Source organism: Varroa destructor, unplaced genomic scaffold, assembly GCF_002443255.2.
Source record: "Varroa destructor unplaced genomic scaffold, Vdes_3.0 BEIS01000003.1, whole genome shotgun sequence".
Lineage (NCBI taxonomy): Eukaryota > Metazoa > Arthropoda > Arachnida > Mesostigmata > Varroidae > Varroa > Varroa destructor.
In genome coordinates, this window is record NW_019211456.1 from 48874964 (window position 1) to 48894974 (window position 20011).

The window sequence follows — 20011 nt, forward strand, 5'->3', positions numbered from 1 at the left end:
CGCAATGTGCGACTCAAATCGAGCTCAAGCCAATTATTTGTTACGTTAATAACTATTGAAATAGTAGCATTACACAGTTAATAAATGAAGACGCCGGGCGGATCCATGGGAAATAACTTTTATTGAATAGTTTAACTATCTGTTTTTTTTTAAGTTTGTATCACATCTACATTTTTATTCAGGTTGTAACCTCGCCTAAACATTTCATTTTCGTCACCACTGTTGCCGAAAACTAATAGTAAGAAAAATAATGATATAATAATATTCTCGTCAGACAGTATTGCGTCCTTTCTTGCATGACTCTTTAAGATTTTATGTACGCAAGAACACGTGCAGGGAAGCTGATTTCAGTACACTATTTGACTGTTCCCGATGACCATGTGAATTTCATAAAGCATATGTGAAACATGTTGCTGACACACATGACTACCTTGCTTACATCTATATAGAACTAGTTACAGTAAAATTTGCAATATGACAAACCTTTAGAGATACCTAAGATTATTTTCAAGAACATTTAAGAAACTTATTAAAATGAAGTTGAGATTTTTAGAATCTCTATACCTATAAGTTCACACATAAATCTACGCTTTCCTTCCTTCTATTTTCCCATAGAAACCGCAACCTAAAATTTTATTTCTTAGTTAATTAAAAGGCAAACTTAATAATACAAATTATATTCCATTAGAGATTTTTACTTAATTGACTATGCTTCTTAAAAGCTTTCAAGTAGGTCATTGCTTGTCACGTGAATGTGTACGCGGTATAATATCGAAATAGGAAATGATAAAGTTGTGCAGTGGAAATCAGGCTCGTGATATTGGCAAGATACAAGACACACTCGTGTTATGTTCACCCATTGATATCAAGTTAATAAAAATAAGTTGATTATGCACATCTTCACTGTCCGCAAACATACAGCCAGGTTATAACCCTCTTAACAAACGATAAATATAATCTCTCATGCTTACCCACAGAGTACCTGTTTTTTTTTGCGTGTCAGTAATATCTTTACAAATTCTGGGTTATTATTTACGCACAGCGTGTATTACGTATAATATACCACACTTTCATATGCATTGTAGCATCAGAAATGCAAGAACTAGGTCGAAAAAACAGAAATCAATAAGAACTAACGGCTGAAACGGAAGCGCAGATCGTCCCTGAATTACTTCCAGTTTAAGATAATGACATTGTTTACATTTCATAAACTGAAATAAATATTAGACGTTTTAGCAAGACACAAAGAATATTACATATCGACTGGAGCATATATATGTCTATATATGTATATACATTTCACGCATACGGGACAACGGTCGCTAACCCCAACCTGTTTTCCCTGATTGAGATCTGGGCTACGTATTAAATCAAAAGGTTATAGTGCAACTTTTAGTATTTATTTTCTCTGGTCGCTTAGTTGATGTGGAGATGTTCCGAGAATTTAAACTCAGGTTTCACAGAAAATTGCGAGTTCATGTGCTGAAGTACAACTTCATATGCTTGTGTTTGAAATTTTTATCTTATCGAGAGTCGAGCAAAGAGGACGCAGCTTGATCGACGTTCCACTGGTGCGTCCGTAAAGCCGCCTCGCAAGCAGGGCGTGATGCAATACCTAACCTGACCAGATGGTCAAGTTTAACTTGTCGCAATGCGCCCTCGATATTTCCAGGATTAGCCAGTATTGCGGCCAAACACTCCTCTCTTGTTGAACCAGGAAGAAGCGCCTGCATGGCAAGAACCTCAGTGTTACTTGGTTGTCGGGTCGGCGAAGTTGTCACCTTCAAATTTTCTAGTTCCGGCTGTCGAGGAGGCGGCGGAGGAGGCCGAACCATGAATGGCTTCACCTCTGCCATGGGGTTGCCCAATCCAACTGTACCCATGACGCTACTGCTGCCTATAGCTCCAATACCGCCCGCGTGGCCGTGGGAGGGACCTAATGTAGCAATGCTCATCTCATTGAACCCGCGATTAGTATTTCGAGATTGGATCGATTGTAGTGAGGAAGCTGCGAGAAGAGTAGCCTGTAAAGGCATTAAGGGTTGTTGCGCCACATATGGTGGTGCTCCTAGAATCGTCCCTAAAGACGAGGATATGTTAACGTTCTGTTCGGTGCCTGGGGCTGGTCCATTGGACGGAAATTTTGCTTGGCAACTTCCACTGGCTGATTTCAGAGGTAACACAAACGCAGTTTGTTGAGGCATGGTTTTGTTGAGTGTCTCTTGAGATCGACTCAAGTTATTGCCAAAACTGAGAGCAGAGTTGTGTTGAGCCGACAAAGGTTTTGATCCTTTCGCCAAATCTTCCAGCGTTAGAGCTGGCCTTGATGAACCCAGTAGGTTGCTTAGACTCCCTGAGAATGACTGTGAAGCTTGTTGCGGTAAAGTCGTTGGTGTAACTTTAGCATTAGCAGGAGAAGCTGGTGTTGTTAATAGGAGGGTTGACGATGGCTTTAACTGAGGTGAAGCCCTAACCGTAGCAGCAGTTGTTACCGGGGTAGGGACAAGGGGTACTGTAGACATTATTGGGGGACGCGTTGGGATAACGGTACCTTGCAGAGTTTGACATTCTAGTGAAGAAATAGATTTAATCTGACTTCTTCCATCTGTTGCGTACACGGTTGAGGGAACGTTTTGGGTAGTGGATTGGCAATCCTTATTACTTTGCTGTTGATTGATGACCGCTTGGATTGTGGACGTCATGGCAGAGGTAGAATGCTGTAAAAATATCGGCTGTGCCTTTACTGATAAATTAAGTTCCGTAGCGAGAGCTCGCATCCGAGAGGCTGCGTCTAGAGAATGAGTTTCTCCGGTATTTCGAATAGATGAACTTGTTGGGGAAATTGCTAACGAACTGAATGAGTCTTCAAAACCACTCGTCGTCAACGTCCCGCCGCCTCGGTGCACCGCCTGCTGTGTCTTTACAGCTTCGACAACTCGTTGTACTTCGGTTGCTTTTTCAACCATCCGTTGGATTTCCGCACCTTGCGCTATTTGAGCTGCTGGTTTTTCTGCCTCAAAGGCTTTTATGGTTTTTTTTTGCTCTTGAGCCGGGACCAGGGCAAGCGCTGCTTTGCACTCTTTGACGGCGGTGGCTTTAAAGGCCTCCGCTGTATCCTGCTCTCGTTTCATCTTATCGGCAATCATTTTTGCCCTTTGTTGTGCCTGTTTTGTGGCCAAATAATTTTCTAACCTACTCTCAATATCTTGCGATTCTTCATCTGGCGTATCCGGGGCAGGAATTAACGGTTTGCTCGAAGGAGCCAGACATATGTTCGTGAATGCAGCAAAGCATGATACGGGCCCAGAAAGTGAGAGAGGTGTAGAAGAATAATTAAACTGAGGAGAAAAAAGTGTCCCAGTGGGAGCGTTAGTTGATATTGGCGGCGCCAGACCCGTTGTGCTCGAGGATGTAGAACCACTAGTAGGTATCGGAGAAGTGGAAGTAACCACTGGAATAGGAACCAGGGGGGCTGAAAAATCTACTCCTGGCAGGCTTGATACTGAAGAGGTTGAAAATGTTGTGCAATTACTACGAGGTATCTCTTTCTTTTTTTCTGGTGGTGGCAATTTGGGGATAACAGCCGAATTAACACTTGTCTTAAATGGATCTACGTTATTAGCGGAAGAATCCTTTATATTGAAGTTGAGTTTCTTTTCTTTTTCCGGCGATTCAGGACTCTCATCGAATGCTCTCCATTCAGATTCACTCGGTCGCGCTCTGCCCTGTGGTTTAACATCACCAATAGGTTTGGCAGTACCCTGCACTAATGAAGGGGACAATACCTTCTGTACATTTTGCGGTGGTTTGGGCAAGACGGCAGGAATAGGTGTGATCATTTTGTCAATGCCTGTGCTTTTTGGCACTATTTGGCTAGGTTTGAGATACGGAAGATTAAAAAGTGAAGCAGGAGCCTTTTGTTGAGGAACAGAGTCTATTGCCGCAGACCCTGAACTAGAATTTTGAAGTGGAAAAATTTCTGGCTTAGCTCTGACTACTATGGGTGGTGCCTCTTCAGAGACCTGCGATAGGTCGACATCTGGAGGAAATTCTCTTCGTACTGTGTCTCTTTTTTCCTCTAATATCTCCTGTGTATTTAGGTAGACAGCGGGATCATCTCCTAGAGCCGATTCAATATTTCGATATCCTTCGTCGTCCGTGAGCGGAGGATCATACTCTGTTCCCCAGTAGTTGGTGCCCACACTGTAGGCCGTGTAAACTGATGTCTCAGTGGGTGATTTACACTGCTCGAAACATTCATTCTGCCTCTGAACGAATTCAGCCAGTGAACTAGGCTGAGCACTGGACCCCGGGCCATTTGGTAGATTATGAATGGATGGCTTGATAGCTGGCGGTGCAGGCGCTTTATGAACTTTTGAGGGTTCGTGTATGTTTTTTTTCAAGCCTGGAAGAGGCACAGCGCACACATTCATGTATGTGTGATCGTTGTCGTTGTTATCGTCGTGATCCTGCTTACCGACTTCGGCCGCCACGGTAGATTTGGGTTGTTTCCGTGATGCGTCCTCGGTTACTTCACTATAGTACCTGAAACGTGGCGTATAAAAACAAAGTAGTCAATGAAGAGACAAAAATTGACGGAGTCACTGTGGGACCTCGAACAAACCTACTACTAATAGTAATAGTCAAGGAGTTTTTTATTTTATATTTAACTAAAGTACGAGACATAAGGAAAATGTCATGACTACGATGCACTAACCTATTTTCAGCATCATAGCTATCCTGCCTCTCCGATCCAGGAATGTTCTGATACGACTGCTGTTGAATTTTAGTATCTTCGTTATGCTTATCAAGCCGTTGACTTTGTCGTTCTTGTGACGGAGGTTCGTAAGTAGTACTATCGAAGCTTGAATCACATCCATAATAACTCTCGCTGTCACAGTCTATGAGATCGGCTATTGGTGCATTAAAATTCTCATTTGTAGAACCCGGTACAAAGGAGTTTTCGGTAGAAATAGTACTACTGACGTCTGCAGAGGTGCGGTTTTCAAGATTCCGTGACGATGAGTTCAATTCTTGATTCGGATTTCGGAAAGTGCTTTCTGACGCACACTCAATCTCTCCAGGAGACGATGGATCATTTTTTAAATGCTTATAGCTGTACTGTTTGGCTTGTCTTACGGTCTTTGATCTATTCGGTAGATCCTTCAACCTAACAAAAATGGAAGCCAAGAAAATTAGACTTTCACTCAGACCATTCGCGTTCCGTTTTAAAGATTGTTTACCTATGTGTCGACAACGAAATAGTTTTTCATTTTTATTACTTCCAACACTAAACATATAAAATTATCTACCATGAGGCAGGCTCCTTTGGCAATGGGGGTAAGCCAAGCACGTCTTCGGGCTGAGCAGGATTTGCCAGATACATGGGGTCGATATGGCCTGGACTACCCCACTGTTGCCCGGACGCATCACAGTGACCCGTATGAATGAAAGAGTGACGTAACGGCGCTGAAATGTCCTTAGGAAGGGTTTTCCCACTACCGTAGCCCACGTTGGCGGTATGCTCACAGTGAATACGAGGGAAGAGACCCACTTCAAAGGTTCGAAGGTTCTGACCTGTGGAATATCCGCAGATAGGATGACATTATGGGTAAAATATAAACGAATAAAGTACATATTAACATGTAAAGAGCAGCTCTTTTGTTCAATAAAATAGAGAAATACGTTTTCCTTTAAACTCGGTTTTATACGAAACTGTATATTTGACATAGATTCCTGTCGTAAATAATTTTTACCCTTCCACCAGTAGTAGTCGTTTCTTCCCTCGATGACGGCGATTAAATCTCCCTCTTGGACATTTTTCATGCGCAATTCGTTGTCTTGCAAAGCTGTAGACGCCCCCGGAGGTTGAGGAAGTTTGACTAGCCTAAGCACTTGTGGCGTGTTAGTCAATATAAAATCCTTGAGTGCGACAAAGGTCGGCCGCAGTTCAGGCGTCTCATGCCAGCACTGGAGCATTAACTGATATAAATCGTTCGAACAACCACTGGGATGTTCAAGCCGTTCACCTGCTCGATTTACAGTGCAAAAGTCATATTATACTTTGTAAGCTTTATCAAGTACGGGGTGGCGAGTAATAAAAACGTGTGTGCTTAAGGACGGATACAGTTTTTATGTTATATAGTGTACTAGACGTAGGACTGTTAAATACAATTCTGTGCATTCAATCCAGGCGGCCTACACTTAGTAGTTTTTTTTTTATTTCAGTGATAACTAAATGCACTTAACTGACGAGTTATAACTTATAGTAATCGGTTCCAGATATATCCTCTATTCTCTAAGTAGAGTAAACCTTCACTGTCGATTTTTTTCAGAATTTCTGCTCCACTAAGGCCACTCCATGGTTCCTGTCCAAAAGAGAACATCTCCCAAAGAGTAACTCCATACATCCACGTGTCCGAGGCATGGGAGAAAATCTACAATAGACAAGGTTCTCAGTTACCATATCGAAAAAAAAAGATACAATTCGTACAAATCTTTTCGATGGCCGGCCGTCGGGCGCCTAAAGTATCTCACAATTTCCGACTCTCGAGTCTTTTTGGGTGTTGCTCCGGAAGTTGTGAGGTACGCGCACTCGGCTTCAAAATTACATAATTTCACAAAGAGTGTCATGTGCAAAAAATGCTCTAGTAGTTCTATGCAAAGCATGTACGTTTCAGTTACTCACTCGAGACGTAAGGCTCTCAGGCGCGCACCACGGCATAGGGACTTTCTGATGCTCCGTCATCACATAGCAATCCTGGTCACTTTTAAGGTTTCGCATTAATCCGAAGTCTCCAATCTTTATCTTATCAATCGAAGGGAGTAGAATATTTCTACAAAAGTGCAAGGTATTATTGTCTATACCCATTCAGGGGTGTTAGCAAATCAAAGTAAAACTTCCCACAAGTTAAACTATTTAAAAAATGCAGCCTCATGTAAAGATTTTCTTGAATAGCTAAAGATCATATTTATCGTTATACATACCTACAGGCAAGATCTCGGTGGACAAATCGGTTCTGCTCAAGGTAAGCCATCCCATCGGCAATCTGAACTGCGTACTCAAACAGTCGAGTCACCGCTACCTTACTTAGCGCTGCTGGAAATGCGGAGTCACCAACACCGTTGCCTACCGCTGAACCGTTAATAGAGTTTTGCGATTGAACCGTGATCCGGTTTTTTTTTAGATGATCTCGAAGTGAACCGAATGCAGCCAGTTCTGTGATCATCATAAGCGGAGATGCGAGCACCACCCCAAACAGTTTGATGAGGTGAGGATGATTCAAAGTGTGCATTGAGCCGACCTAAAAAGAAAGGATACGCGTCAAGTCTTACGGTTATTAGCTTTTCTTTCCTTACCTTAAATATAACCGCACCAAGCTACCATACCTCTTTAATAAAGTCATCGAATGTTCCGGTTTGTTTGGGGTCTTCTTTGAGTATTTTGCAGGCGACGTCGACAACTCTTCCTGTGCATGTTGTCCATTCTCCACGCATGACCACTCCAAACGAGCCATCTCCCAGCTTCGTCTTGAGAGAAATCTCTTTTTCAGATATTAAACACGTTAAGCCAGAATGTTGTTCTGATGGCGACGAGCCCAGCACGCTGCTAACAGGACTTGGCTGGTTTGCTCCAGCCTAAAACGTACATATGAAAATGAAGTGTTTTTTTCCTTTATTAACACAAACCGCGTAGAAAGTAAACAAAAAACGACACACATTGAAAGAATGACGATATTTTTTAGTAGCGCTCGAGTTTTGAAACTAAAGATTGTGAGTCCAACATCGTTTACCGACATAAACATTGTTTATCAACGAAACCCGTTCTATTGATCTATGTCCTATCACAAAACACAATCCGATTTTAATATCCAGTTCTGTAAATAGGATACTTTTCTGTGGTTCGCCTGAAATTTCCTAAGCGCGGAATTTCAACGGATGTTGAATTCGCAGTCAACGTTGCATATTGGATCACTCGAATATTTTTTACACTTCCGAATACAACACAATACCCTTGATGATGACAGTAAAAGCGGACTGCGTATATGTTGAAGCATATCATCTGCTCCTGGAGTACTTTTATGCAATAATTTGATAAGCCTAAAGTTATTTTTTCCATATAAACGTATCGACCGATCCGACATTGTTGCAGCACGTGGCACCAAAGACCTGCTCCTATATATAGTGCTTTTATATTACGAAAGCAGATCGAAGGTCAAGGGTGATCGATAACAGTCACGTAAAGTATACTTGCCCACATTAGTTGCCTTTGGGATTTGAACAGTTCTATAGAAAGAAGGTTATTTAGCACTCATCCTAAAACGGTCCTGTCGCACTATTTTCTCGTTTATTCTTACAAGCCAGTTTAGCATAAGGCAATAGTCTAACCGCATTGGTAATTGAGATGTTACTAGACTAAAAGACACCTATCCGCTCCCATTATAAACGGAGATTTGTTTAGCGACAACTCTGCATTGTGCTGTTCCAGGCGAACATAGCCAACTTAATATTCCTACAGGACAATTCTAATCATGCTAATCCTGAGAGAACTTGCGCCTGCTTTATGAGCATATTCAAGCCGGGGCTCACCGTACAGATGTTATAATAAATAGCTGTTGGCAAAATACACCGCACTTGAATGGCTAAACTCCAAATTTGTGCACGTATAAATATATTATTTATTCAGCCTTACAAGGCTTTACAACATAACAGGCATACGTGCAGCAAACGACTTCATAACTTTTACGCTTTTATCGGGCTCTATATATTAGCAATCCAATTTAGAATTAATAAAATTGATTATTGGCTGAAATATACAATCATGCAGGGTCTAGTAGGATAAACGTATGCTTTATGCGAACGTAACATTTTCGAAATGACTCGCAAGACGCACGCCGAATTGTTGAGGGTGTAGAAAATCGAAAGCCCAACTACTTTGTTATGACACGTTATCAAACAACAGTAAATCAGAAGTATATAATCGATCAGTGACACTATATGGGCATACCCCTTAACTGACATGACCAGCATTCAATCTTAGAACCCACTTTTACTGGTCGTCGTGATATAAAAACGCATTGTTTACGTATACTACACGTACAGTAAAGGCTAGCACAACAATATTTAGTCTAACATCGTAGAATTCCGAATATGAACAGTTAGGAACGTCGTCAGTTCGAAAAACGGAGGCCTTCTATATGTACGTGTATAGAATACTGCACAGCTGAAATCGTTTTGCTTGTGATAGCTGTTGTGGTGTGGGTTGGACGTTCGGTGTTGTTGTGCGCACGCGTAAATGGGGCGGGCGAAGGCAAACCGTAATGCGAGCGTGCCACTGGCATTAATATATAGAATTTGATTTGATTGATCGTAGAATTTTCGTGGCGTTTTCAACTAAACGTTATCGCCATCGTGCACTCGTTTGCGTATTGTTGGTATAGATGGTTCTGTATTCGATTTGTCCTTAGACGCCGCGCCACGACGCGTCAGTGTTAACAAATGACAACGAAGCAACAACGTTTTATGCCAGCAGTAACTGCCGAAACCATGCAACTAATACTACTACGAAATTTGCTTTCCATATAATGAACGATGCTGTAAACAACTACAACTAGCACTACCCCTTCTTTTCCCTTCCTCGATTATGAACGACCCCATCAAGTATGCCCAAAAGAGAACCGATGGCCCAATCCATTTACTGTTTACGAACGAGAAGCTCGCTATGAACGAAACTGAATTAAACAATCACCCTGTTATCTTCTCTTTTTGTGGCGTTTCTCTCTTTCTCTGTCTCTCTTCTGCTCAAAATTATTATTCCCTTGTAGTGATGTAACATTATGCGCACACGACGAGCCGAATTGATATCCTTCGTCAAATAATGCAAGCAACGATAGCAGACTAGAATTCAATAGCGGTTACACTATTTGTTATAGAAGCAAGTTGGTTAGCCAGTGCTAACTCACCTTCGCTTCTTCGAAAGCCAACAATAGATGCTGTGAAAAACAAGTGGCTCGCCCTTAATCCAAAGGTTTCGATTCCAAAACTGCCTGTCTACCGCATACGACGAAAAAACTAAAAAGAAGTCTTACGTCTATGAAAGTTTGGCTGGAAGAAACGAGCGCTTAATAGTGACTCGTTATGCGTTCGCGACAAGGTGTATACAAAAAAATTACATCCAGTGTTGCATAGCTAGAGGCAGGCATGTTTTTATTCATATATTCAAACCATAATAATTGATCTATCACAACTCGGCAGTGCTCATTTAATGGCATGTCCTTATCCCGCGGCCGACTGTCTTTTGCGTTGGGCCCAGCGCCACGCTGTACTGCTCAGACCTTATGATGTTCTCATGGGCGTGTTAGATAGGATTGCATTGTTGGCAAAATCATCTAATGGGTTATACAGTTTCCAGCTTTAGGCACGGTCAAGGACGTTTTACGCGAGCCTATAGCAACAGGTCCACACATCGAAGTTTCCCGTCGTCCTGACGTACATCCATTTATCGCAGTAGTGCTTATCGCGAGTAAGGCTGCGCCTTCTACCTCATACGATCCATGTTCAGTGTTTTAGGATTCACAAATGTGTTGTCAGTGGAGTAGACCAGACCGTACATCCGCGGCCTTGCCCCGCAGCCTAACATATATCGCAAAAATGCAAATTTCTCTGTTAGGAAAATACTCTACCATCAGTTCGACGATCAATTTTGCCTGATAGGTACGAAATACTCATGTCTTGTCTGAACAAAAAGCAGTTAACTTTTAGTACAGTATCGTTGTGTCATGTTCAGTGTGATCGCGCTGGTGCGCTGGCCAGTAATCCGAGGCACACTCCCATCGTAAGGACGAGTGATGCTCACCTAACGCGGAGCTAGCGCAATTCGTTGAAGCCACTTCTATCAGCGAATACTGAACTTCTCCGGTATATCGTCCCAAATCACACGAATTAACGCAGTATAGAAAGTCATTCTCGTCGCGATGTGTAACTTAGCGAAAAAATGCTAATCTCGCCGTTCTTCGAATGCGACCGAAGAAAACTCTAACTTAAACTTCATACCCAGTTCGGCAGGGACCCCTTTGCATTCACGAACTCACTGAACCTCTAGCCAGCCTCCCTGCAGCATCAGAAGAATTTACTGCTTCACCTTAAAGCTTTCCCATCTCTTCTCTGCACAGATCCTGAAAGCTTGGGCTGCATTTCATAAATGTATACGCGCCCGTTTCACAACTCGGCCCGGTGGATATTTCCATACCTTCGCGAGTCGGTAGTACTCGTTAGCCCATCGCTCAGACCTCCTTGTTCAGTATTACTGACGCGAGTTTTAATCAGCCAACCATTCGAGCAACCCTTTCTCCCATATTGCGAGTCATCCCACTGTTGCCACCAAAATAAAGCGTGGTGATTTAGCTTTGTAGTATGTATATATACATAAGTTAAAGTCACTCTGAGTGGAAAATAACTCTATCTGCAGCAGTATTCGTATGAACATCGTCTATTATGGTGATAAGCATGCATTTGTGCGTCGTTTATCTTCTTCTTTTCACTATCCTCTACAATTTGATGACATTTCATCAGCCTTTGGGTGTTAACCCACTACACATTACACGAATCAATCACAGCCCTACCCTGCTAACAATCCGATTATTGTATACATGTATATCCTTTTTTATGACGAATATTTTGTAGTTTGTTTATCACCTTCGTTTACAAAAAGAACTAGTCTTTACGCGCACGTGAATTCGTTTCATATGCTGAACTTGTCACTATATTATTGATATGCGGACAGAAAGTCAAGCTGCCATTGATATACGAAATTATTTAGTCATTATAAACAGTGCAGAGCTTTACGATTGATGGAATCACTCCGTAACAGGAAGTTGTCGTTGACCCCGTCAGCACCACGGCATCTACAGAAGGTAAGTATTGTGTCATGCTGTGCTATTATCTATTCTTTTTGTGTGGCTACTTAAATTAACAGATTCATGCATACACGAAAACGCTTTTCTGCTCAGGTATAACATGAATAGTACGAAATGTCATAGTAATAAAAGTATACAGACGAATACGGCTCATTCATGGTAACAGTCAATGACACCATAAGCAGCAACTGTCGTTACCCAGAAGATCTGTCAACTATTCGCGTAAAGGTAGCTACGTCTGTCATTGTTCAGTTTCTACTAAAGCACCCCGCTTACAATTCTAATAGGTGAATCGTTTCGTCCTATTAGTGCCAGTACCTGTCGCTCTAGTCCTACATAAACGAGCTGTCGCATGCATGCCGGTAAACATATAAGTAGCGCACCAGAAATTACATGCCGCCCGCAAAACAACTCTGCGAAGGGTTAGCGTCAGCATGTTAAGCATTGATGAATGAAATGTAAACGGTGCACCGAGCCGGTTCCACGCACCAAAACTATTTGCCAGTAGTCAGTTTTATGATGGGCTCAATGGAGATGTGTTGAAATGATTTCATCCCTCGTTTGATGATCTTCATGAGCTACGCGCATTATATTCGATACTGTTGCGACATTTACTTAAACAGCAGTTTTTGCTAAGCAGGAATCTGCATCTGTTACATACATATCGTCAAATGCGCGTTGATTTTGAGCATATATATTCTTTTGTTTTTTTTTTATAATGGCACGTATCTTAGTATTAGCGAGAAACATTTGCAGGAACAGATTCCCTAAAAAATACGATTATAAGTACGGCGTGCTTATGTGCTTGTACATAACAAGCTACGTAAATACAAGAGAACTATAGTCGCAGATTAACTTTTATTTTAAAATCATGGTTGACGGCATGTTCTTCTAATACTTCTCATTGACTGACTAAGAGCTACCTCTGGTGGAATCAGATCACTGTCGTATGATAATTCTCAGTCATTGCTTAGATAAGCAGTACAGAATCACTTTTAGTTCCCTACTTCAATATGATCTATTACCTTAGGTGGTATCTTTCCTCTACAAGTAACTCCACTTAGTAAATTTCCACTGCGGAACTAAATATAATAATGATGAAATCTGTGCTGGCGGTACGTACTTTTATATATTGAGACGACTATTTTCGCACGTCTATAGAAACCTATAGGAACGTATTTACGTCTATTAGTACAAAAGTGCATTAATCAGTATGTTCCGTTTGATGCTATATCTTCGTTTATCTACTACTTCCTTTTCTGATGAATATAAATGTGATTGGTTCAGATAATGTAAAAGTCGTCATAATTTTTTGCTAAAACTATACTAGTGGCTACAGTCGACGTTCACGTAGCAACAAAGATGTAACATTTACTAACTTAAGTAAATAGTAAAAAAAAAGCACTGACAGCAGCAGCAAGTATAGGTGATAGTAAAGCGCATCTGTTACACATGTCATAAGTTACAAATGTTGTGCTCAGTCTTAACTAAGAACCACAGTAATAACAAGACCAAGTCACAACAGCTTATACAACACGAATAACAGATTTGCGATAGTTAGCCATTCATTTAAAGTCTTTGTCATTCGTTCTTGTTGGGTTGCTTTTAAGTTATCTACGATCAGCAGATAAACCAATAACGGCTAAAAGAAATGACAATAAGGACAAGGTTTAGCAAACGTGATTTCGTAGTGGTAGATCATTTGCAAACCATGATAAACACGTTGATCAGGTATATAAAAGGAGCCAAACCAGTTCCTATTACTCGACACCCTAACACAGCCATCTTATGAAGCTTTAAAGGTCCCGTATCATGTACACTAAATCTTTAGTAGAGAAAAAAGCTGTTCTACGTTTATGCAATGGGGAATTTAACTGGCCCACACCCTATGCAGACACTATTTGACCCTTAACCCTGTGGCGATCATCAACACTGTTGTCAAATTAGCACAATGAAGCCCTCCGTCTATCCTTTGTCTACGCCCGCAAATGTTACAAATGGCTGACCATTGCCAACTTCAGCAGTCGAAACTTGCTGTGGCGGCTATGGTGGCGCTATGTTGTATCAACAATAACTCGGAAATCTCAGTACAGCGGCGACGGTAGTAGCAGCAGCAGCAGCAGCATCACCACAGCTACCAGTGAAGGGACACCGTAGTAGCACCGTAAAAATACTACACTGATACCGATTGAAAGATGGTTCATTTAGTCACCTAACCGCATATTAGCTAGCTAATAAACTACCCTCGTTTTCTCGTTCATCCGACACTGACAACTGACGTTCGTAGTAAAACTGCAACCAAAAGTATCGCACCGATATAGACCAGCAAGTACAACTCGGCGGACCCCACAATACTTCGGACATCAGTAGTAGTTTTATTATTACCTAATACCCCATTATTTTTATTTAACAAGACCAGCTACAAGAAACGATCAGTCGATGAAGTAGAACAGAACGACTTAATATTATTACGGACATATTTCTAGCTGCAAAATAATACATCTATTAATAAAATTACATAATCCGTTACAGCAGTCGCTATAAGGAAAGGAGCTTCGCGCAACTCATGAGCACTGTTCTGTTATAACTGTTTACGTTTACGTTACATATCTGGCAAAGAGCAGCAGAACATCATTATTAGAAAAACTAACCCTAAGATGTCAAGTCAGTTTTTGTGTGGTTTTCGATAATGTTAGTGTAAAGGTTAATTTAAGTTTGTTGAACACTTCATTGCTACTTCATGTTAATCCGCAGACTTAGCTTCTAAAAAAGGCAAAGGTTCGCTTTGTGGAACGCTCTACTCTAATCATTATCATATTAGTGCCCTATGCTAGTTCTACTGTTTCTACTGTTCTTACATTGAATTTCATAGCTATAAACGGACAGCAAATTTGCTCACTCATAGTATTTTACATAGAATCATATAACCGAATATCAATTTTGTACCATCTGTACGTTATAACAACGTTGCACGCGGAATATTGCTATTTATGGCTAAATTTATAATATATATATATATATATATATATATATATAAAAACACGAGAGATGAGGGCTGACAGAAGAACCCGACTGATTTTTCCTGTCAGACCAACATTCACTGTCATTTGAAGATAAGTTATTTACCGATTGATCCAAGTGAATGCAACTATTCACAAATCGATAAATGTATTATATGAACACTCTGAAAGAGAGAGATATTATATTCTCAGCTTCGGGCTCGAATGAGTTAAGCAAATTTCTATTTGATCGGAATACATCGGCAAATTAAAAAAGATAGGGTAAACATTTCATTCAGACTCGAACAGCACACGATCAGGTACGAGGAGGCGCTTTTAGTACACCTTTAAGCTACAACTTCATATCCGCGTGATAGGGCAAGACACTATATGGATGTCCCAAAGAAAGTTTCTCTCTTTGTGTCAAATCTCAGTTGTTAAAATATTTTGCAGTAGGCCTTACCAGTTTTTATCGTTACAGCCCGTAAATAAATACAATCGGCCTCTGTAAAGGAAAACTTCTGTATATCACTGGAATGAGTAGTGAAAAGTTAAAATATTCTGAGATCTCGAATAATAAATTATGTTATTTGAAGTTCACCAATATTATTTGAACAGCACTGTCCAATATTTTATGCGATTGAGGCTTATAAAAAAGTTTCCGCAATGGCACTCTAAAAGCATAAGTACACGATTTTGGGCGGGGCTTATAAAACCCAATATCCGAGCTGATAATCTGTATTATCACCCTAAGCCTCTGATAATTCTCAAAAGTAGGTGCTCTATGAACGAACGCTAAAGCATTTTCTAGATACTTTTAGAATAACGATGCGTCCAACTTAAGCATGACGGCGAATGATCGAATTAATATGATAACGCAGTTGATGTGTAATCACTCGAAAACTGTCTAATTAAAGCTCTAAAACCGTTCGGTACATGTTCATTCGTATGCTCCACCGGCGCAACCATGGGAGATTAAGCAAAACCTCGATGAAGACCGCGGTTTTGAACTGACACAAGCATGATGGTGGCTATGGAAAGAAAACTGGTGACCACAAAAAATCATGCCATTTCCATACGAGCTCTAGCAGGGAAAGAATACAATCTAATAAGAAATCGTCTTTAATGTTTACCGGCACAACTTTCGGTGGGCATTTTAATGTGTATCCAAATGCGAATACCTTGCTATCAGCAGAGATCTACGAGCTATAGCTACAGCCCGATTCACGGAATTGATAAACGCAAATATTCGTTCTGAGCTGTGTTTCCGCTTTGCTCTGAACGCGAAGACAGAATGATCATTTTTATGCGCAATATAAGATATGTACGATTTTAATCAATGATCACAAGTCTCCAAAATCGTTTGGCTGTTTTATTATATCAGGATGGAAATCATTATGCATAGTTTAAAGGCAAACAGATAAAAATTTAAGTTACCAAAAATACCACTCATATATATAACAATGAGTTCCGTGTTGCGTTTATAAAATCTATTTATTTTAGTCATCAAGTATAAGTGCGGTAAACCAATTAAGCGTTTGTTGATAATGGAGCTTTGAAATTGAATTTGTTGTTGTATCTATCAATCATTGTTGGCTCCGCAATTTTTCTTCATCGATCTGATTTGACGTGCAAAAGTTTACTATAACAATGTTAGCTATTTTAGAAAAGATTTATTATGTGCTTTTAAAGTTGCTTTAGAAATAGTTACAATTTTTCTAGTATCAAAAATCAACAAGAAAAATAGGTCTTAGTCAACATAAGTCGACATAAAAGCATATATACGATCATCCATTTTCGTGCACAATTTCAGAACAGTCGAAAACATATTCAATGAATTAAACCTACACATTTAAGTAGTTGAGCATCACTGTCATATAAAAATATTCTACAATATACAATGTAAAATGAATGATAAAACTCACGGCTGTGTTGACCGGACTGCTCTTGCCGCTTTTTCCCGTCCTTTCTGCACTTTTCTCCGGACGAATCTTGGTAAATATGTTCTTTCTCCAGCCGCCCTTGCATTTCTTAACGGCATCGAGAAGTCTCTTTGCAGCCGGTCGTGCAATGCTGATTTTCTCAAGATCTTCCGCCGTAACATAGTCAAAGTGCTGAATCCTTGTGATCTGAAGCTCTTCCCGGATGCGCGAGGCAAACTGCTCCAGCTGGACATCGCGACACAGCTCGACGAGCCAGTCCGTTGATTCCATTGTGACTGCTCTTACTGACGCTCGAAAGGGTTGCCCCCGCGAGGGCTTCCCGGCCAGTTGGCCACCTATAAGACATCGATGCGATTTCAATTTCACGAAGAGAATGGCGGTAATAGCAATAATAATGGTAATCTTGATTAGCGTCAAGCCTTCATACATCTATCCTTTTCCAGTATGAAGATGGTGGGCTGTAATTAAGAATGCCTATGGCACAGATCTCTTTAACGCCGTTATTACTAGTAGAGGTATGAAATCTAATAAGGTCACACCGAACTTTTCCAATCGGAAGTATTGAACTACTCAGAGTTCAAAGACTGGTCGCGTTCAGTTGCTATTTGTCCCCACCGAAATTGAAGCGTATAAGGGTAAACCCACACGAACACAAAGAAATTCCAATCTAGAGAAGAGTCATCAATACAATTTTTCTAAAACAGTCATCGATTATATGCATATCACTCGTTTTAACGCCCAAAAGTTAGGCGTAATATAATACGTGGCTCCTATATTTAATAATGATGGCTACGGAGGTCTAGATAAAGTTCAGTTTCATTTGCACCAACAAACATTTTCACGTACGAATGTCATAAAAAATTATAGGAAGTACACAACTACGACTCTCGATTACGTTGAAACGCGGCGGTGCTTTAGTGTATTTAAAAAGAGATCATCTTCCGAAAGCTCTAATTGTGCATTTTTTGGGACTAGTGCATGTATTTCGGATACTAGGGTCACTTGGAGTTTCCAAGACCTCAGTGCATTGTAATCAAATATAGATGTCTCCAACATATAAACCCGTCAAGCCAATTAATGCTTTAAATTTGACAAATGTACATGCACTAAGCTATGGATTTGGCTGTACGTTTCGAAAACGACGCCGGCTGTTGTGCCTGGATTACTTATACCAGTACTATACGTGACTATGACGTCACTATTCGTCACGAGAAAAGAGTAAAGTGCAACAACTGTTACCACAAAGGGCATCGTCCATTGTCAGTTAAATTTTACAAATCCTTGATGACTCCGCTCCAGCGACGTCGCAGTTCGTCACATACGCGCATTTCTCCGTAAGAATGCATGTACTCGAAACTCGCCAGAGCACGTAACCAAACACGTTTGTAAGCAAGGCATAATCGATATATTATAATTACCGAACAAAAATGAATAATTATTTTCAATATAATTCAAATGAGTGACATAATTGATAATAAGGATATACGATGCGAGAGAGAGAGAGGAAAATTTTAAAAGAAAACAAGCGCTTCAGTGTTCTAACAGTTCTAACATTACAGGGGAAAAGTACATGTAAGGGACCGACAAATCGAAATAATGAGAAAAATCATAATTGTAGGTGCCCCAGTCCTAGTAAACACGTCCGAGAGTTAGGAACAAAATACTGTTGAAAATTCAGACTCAGTGAAGGTAAAGCTTTGTTAAACGTTTTTCCACTTCTCCAACATACAGTTGACGAGATCCGCAAAATAAATCCGAGTTGACGTTCATCGCATTTGGCTTTGCCTACCTACGTTTTTCCCCTAGCTTGAACACATGACGTTTGCATGTAAACTCCGTGCACACACTCAGCACCAAAATAGAGCACGTAGTATTAACCACACGATGATAATTTGTTCTAGTAGCACCAAAATGTACGCGCTGCTCCAGTCTCGGAGAAAATTCCGCGGTCCGCTCGTTGGATAGCAGCAGCACAGGGTCATCCACATACAGAGGGTTCTGCTTTCATCAGAATTTTTCCTACCCGACCAACTGCTGCTGGTTGATTAACTGCTCTGTCTATCCGCCGTTGTTGCTGATCGAATGATCCTGCTCACAGCCCACAGAGGCACCCCCCTCACTCAAGTCTCAAAGCCCACGAGCAAGAAGAGATGAATGTTGGTTTACAAGTAATAATTACGAAGCCGCTCCGCTGGGAAGCCTTTTGGCGCGTAGCAACTTTTACTAGGCTGATCGGAGAGAAGGAAGAGGCGCTGAGCGCGCGGGAAATTTAAAATCGTTTAACCCAGTTAAATTTGCAGTCCCAACCATAAATATTGGGTAGCTGGGAACTACTGAGGAAGAATGTTAATAAAAAAAATAATATTACAGTTATTCAGTTCCTTAGAAATTTAAAAATATAATGAGGTGTGTTGAACACAGGTTTTACCATATCTTACAGACTACTTACGTTAACATTTTGGGAGCCTAAAACAGCGCATCGGAGATATCAATCTAAATATAGGTCTACTGATCTTTATAAATGACAACGGTAACGATTTTCTGATCGAAATGAATCGCTTTGTGGCTCCCGATAGTAACTTAGAGGAAAACATAATCTACTTATGTTTTGATTATATTAAACAACAGCGTTACCCAAAACGGTTCGAAATAAGCTTGGTGATAATTAGGGTGTTCACCTGAATAAATTGAAACAAATTACTTTTACAAAGTCCGCTTAAGTTACGGGCTTTCAGAATTTTTAAACACAGGGCAACAATTTTCGTATTTATTGTATTACAATAGAGAGTGAACGAGATGACCCTGATGCTTTTACCCAGATCCAGCATAACTAATTAAGCAATAGGTTGATTAGCGCGGAAAGAGGATTGCGTTGAAGATGGCGCTACGTTCATTTATATAAAGAGAAATAACGTTTACCCTAACGTCAGCAGGATGTACGCTGAAGAACATATTTTTTACACACAATTGTGTCTACCGTGAAACTCAAAACATTGACCATGTGGTCCTTAACCATGAACCTTAATTAATATATAAAATTAAAATAAAAAATAGACATGTATTCATGTTTGCTAAAAGGTTACAATAAATGACAATCATTAACTTTAGGTCTTCAAAACAAGTCCCTTCTCAGCCTTAATCGGATTCTATAATT

The 20011-nt window shown here is 40.6% G+C and overlaps 1 protein-coding gene across 1 annotated transcript; it reads right to left on the minus strand.

Annotated features, from left to right (window-relative positions):
• Positions 1 to 102: 102 nt before the first annotated feature.
• Ack (activated Cdc42 kinase) lies at positions 103 to 19670 on the minus strand. Its single transcript, XM_022795312.2, has 10 exons — positions 18097 to 19670; positions 16840 to 17192; positions 7390 to 7638; positions 6988 to 7304; positions 6689 to 6836; positions 6314 to 6437; positions 5757 to 6029; positions 5313 to 5577; positions 4718 to 5170; positions 103 to 4545 (listed from the first exon to the last, which is right to left on the minus strand). Exons 1-10 carry the CDS (start codon positions 18113 to 18115, stop codon positions 1524 to 1526), a joined length of 5223 nt encoding a protein of 1740 aa, XP_022651047.1. The 5' UTR covers positions 18116 to 19670; the 3' UTR covers positions 103 to 1523.
• Between the last annotated feature and the right edge of the window lie 341 nt (positions 19671 to 20011).

What these genes read in the sequence shown, in the direction of transcription:
- Ack (XM_022795312.2), bottom strand. An exon ending in CTGAGAGCCTTACGTCTCGA is followed by an intron (nt 6,438 to 6,688) that starts GTGAGTAACTGA and finishes TGTCTATTGTAG; the next exon opens with ATTTTCTCCCATGCCTCGGA. An exon ending in CGACTACTACTGGTGGAAGG is followed by an intron (nt 5,578 to 5,756) that starts GTAAAAATTATT and finishes GATATTCCACAG; the next exon opens with GTCAGAACCTTCGAACCTTT.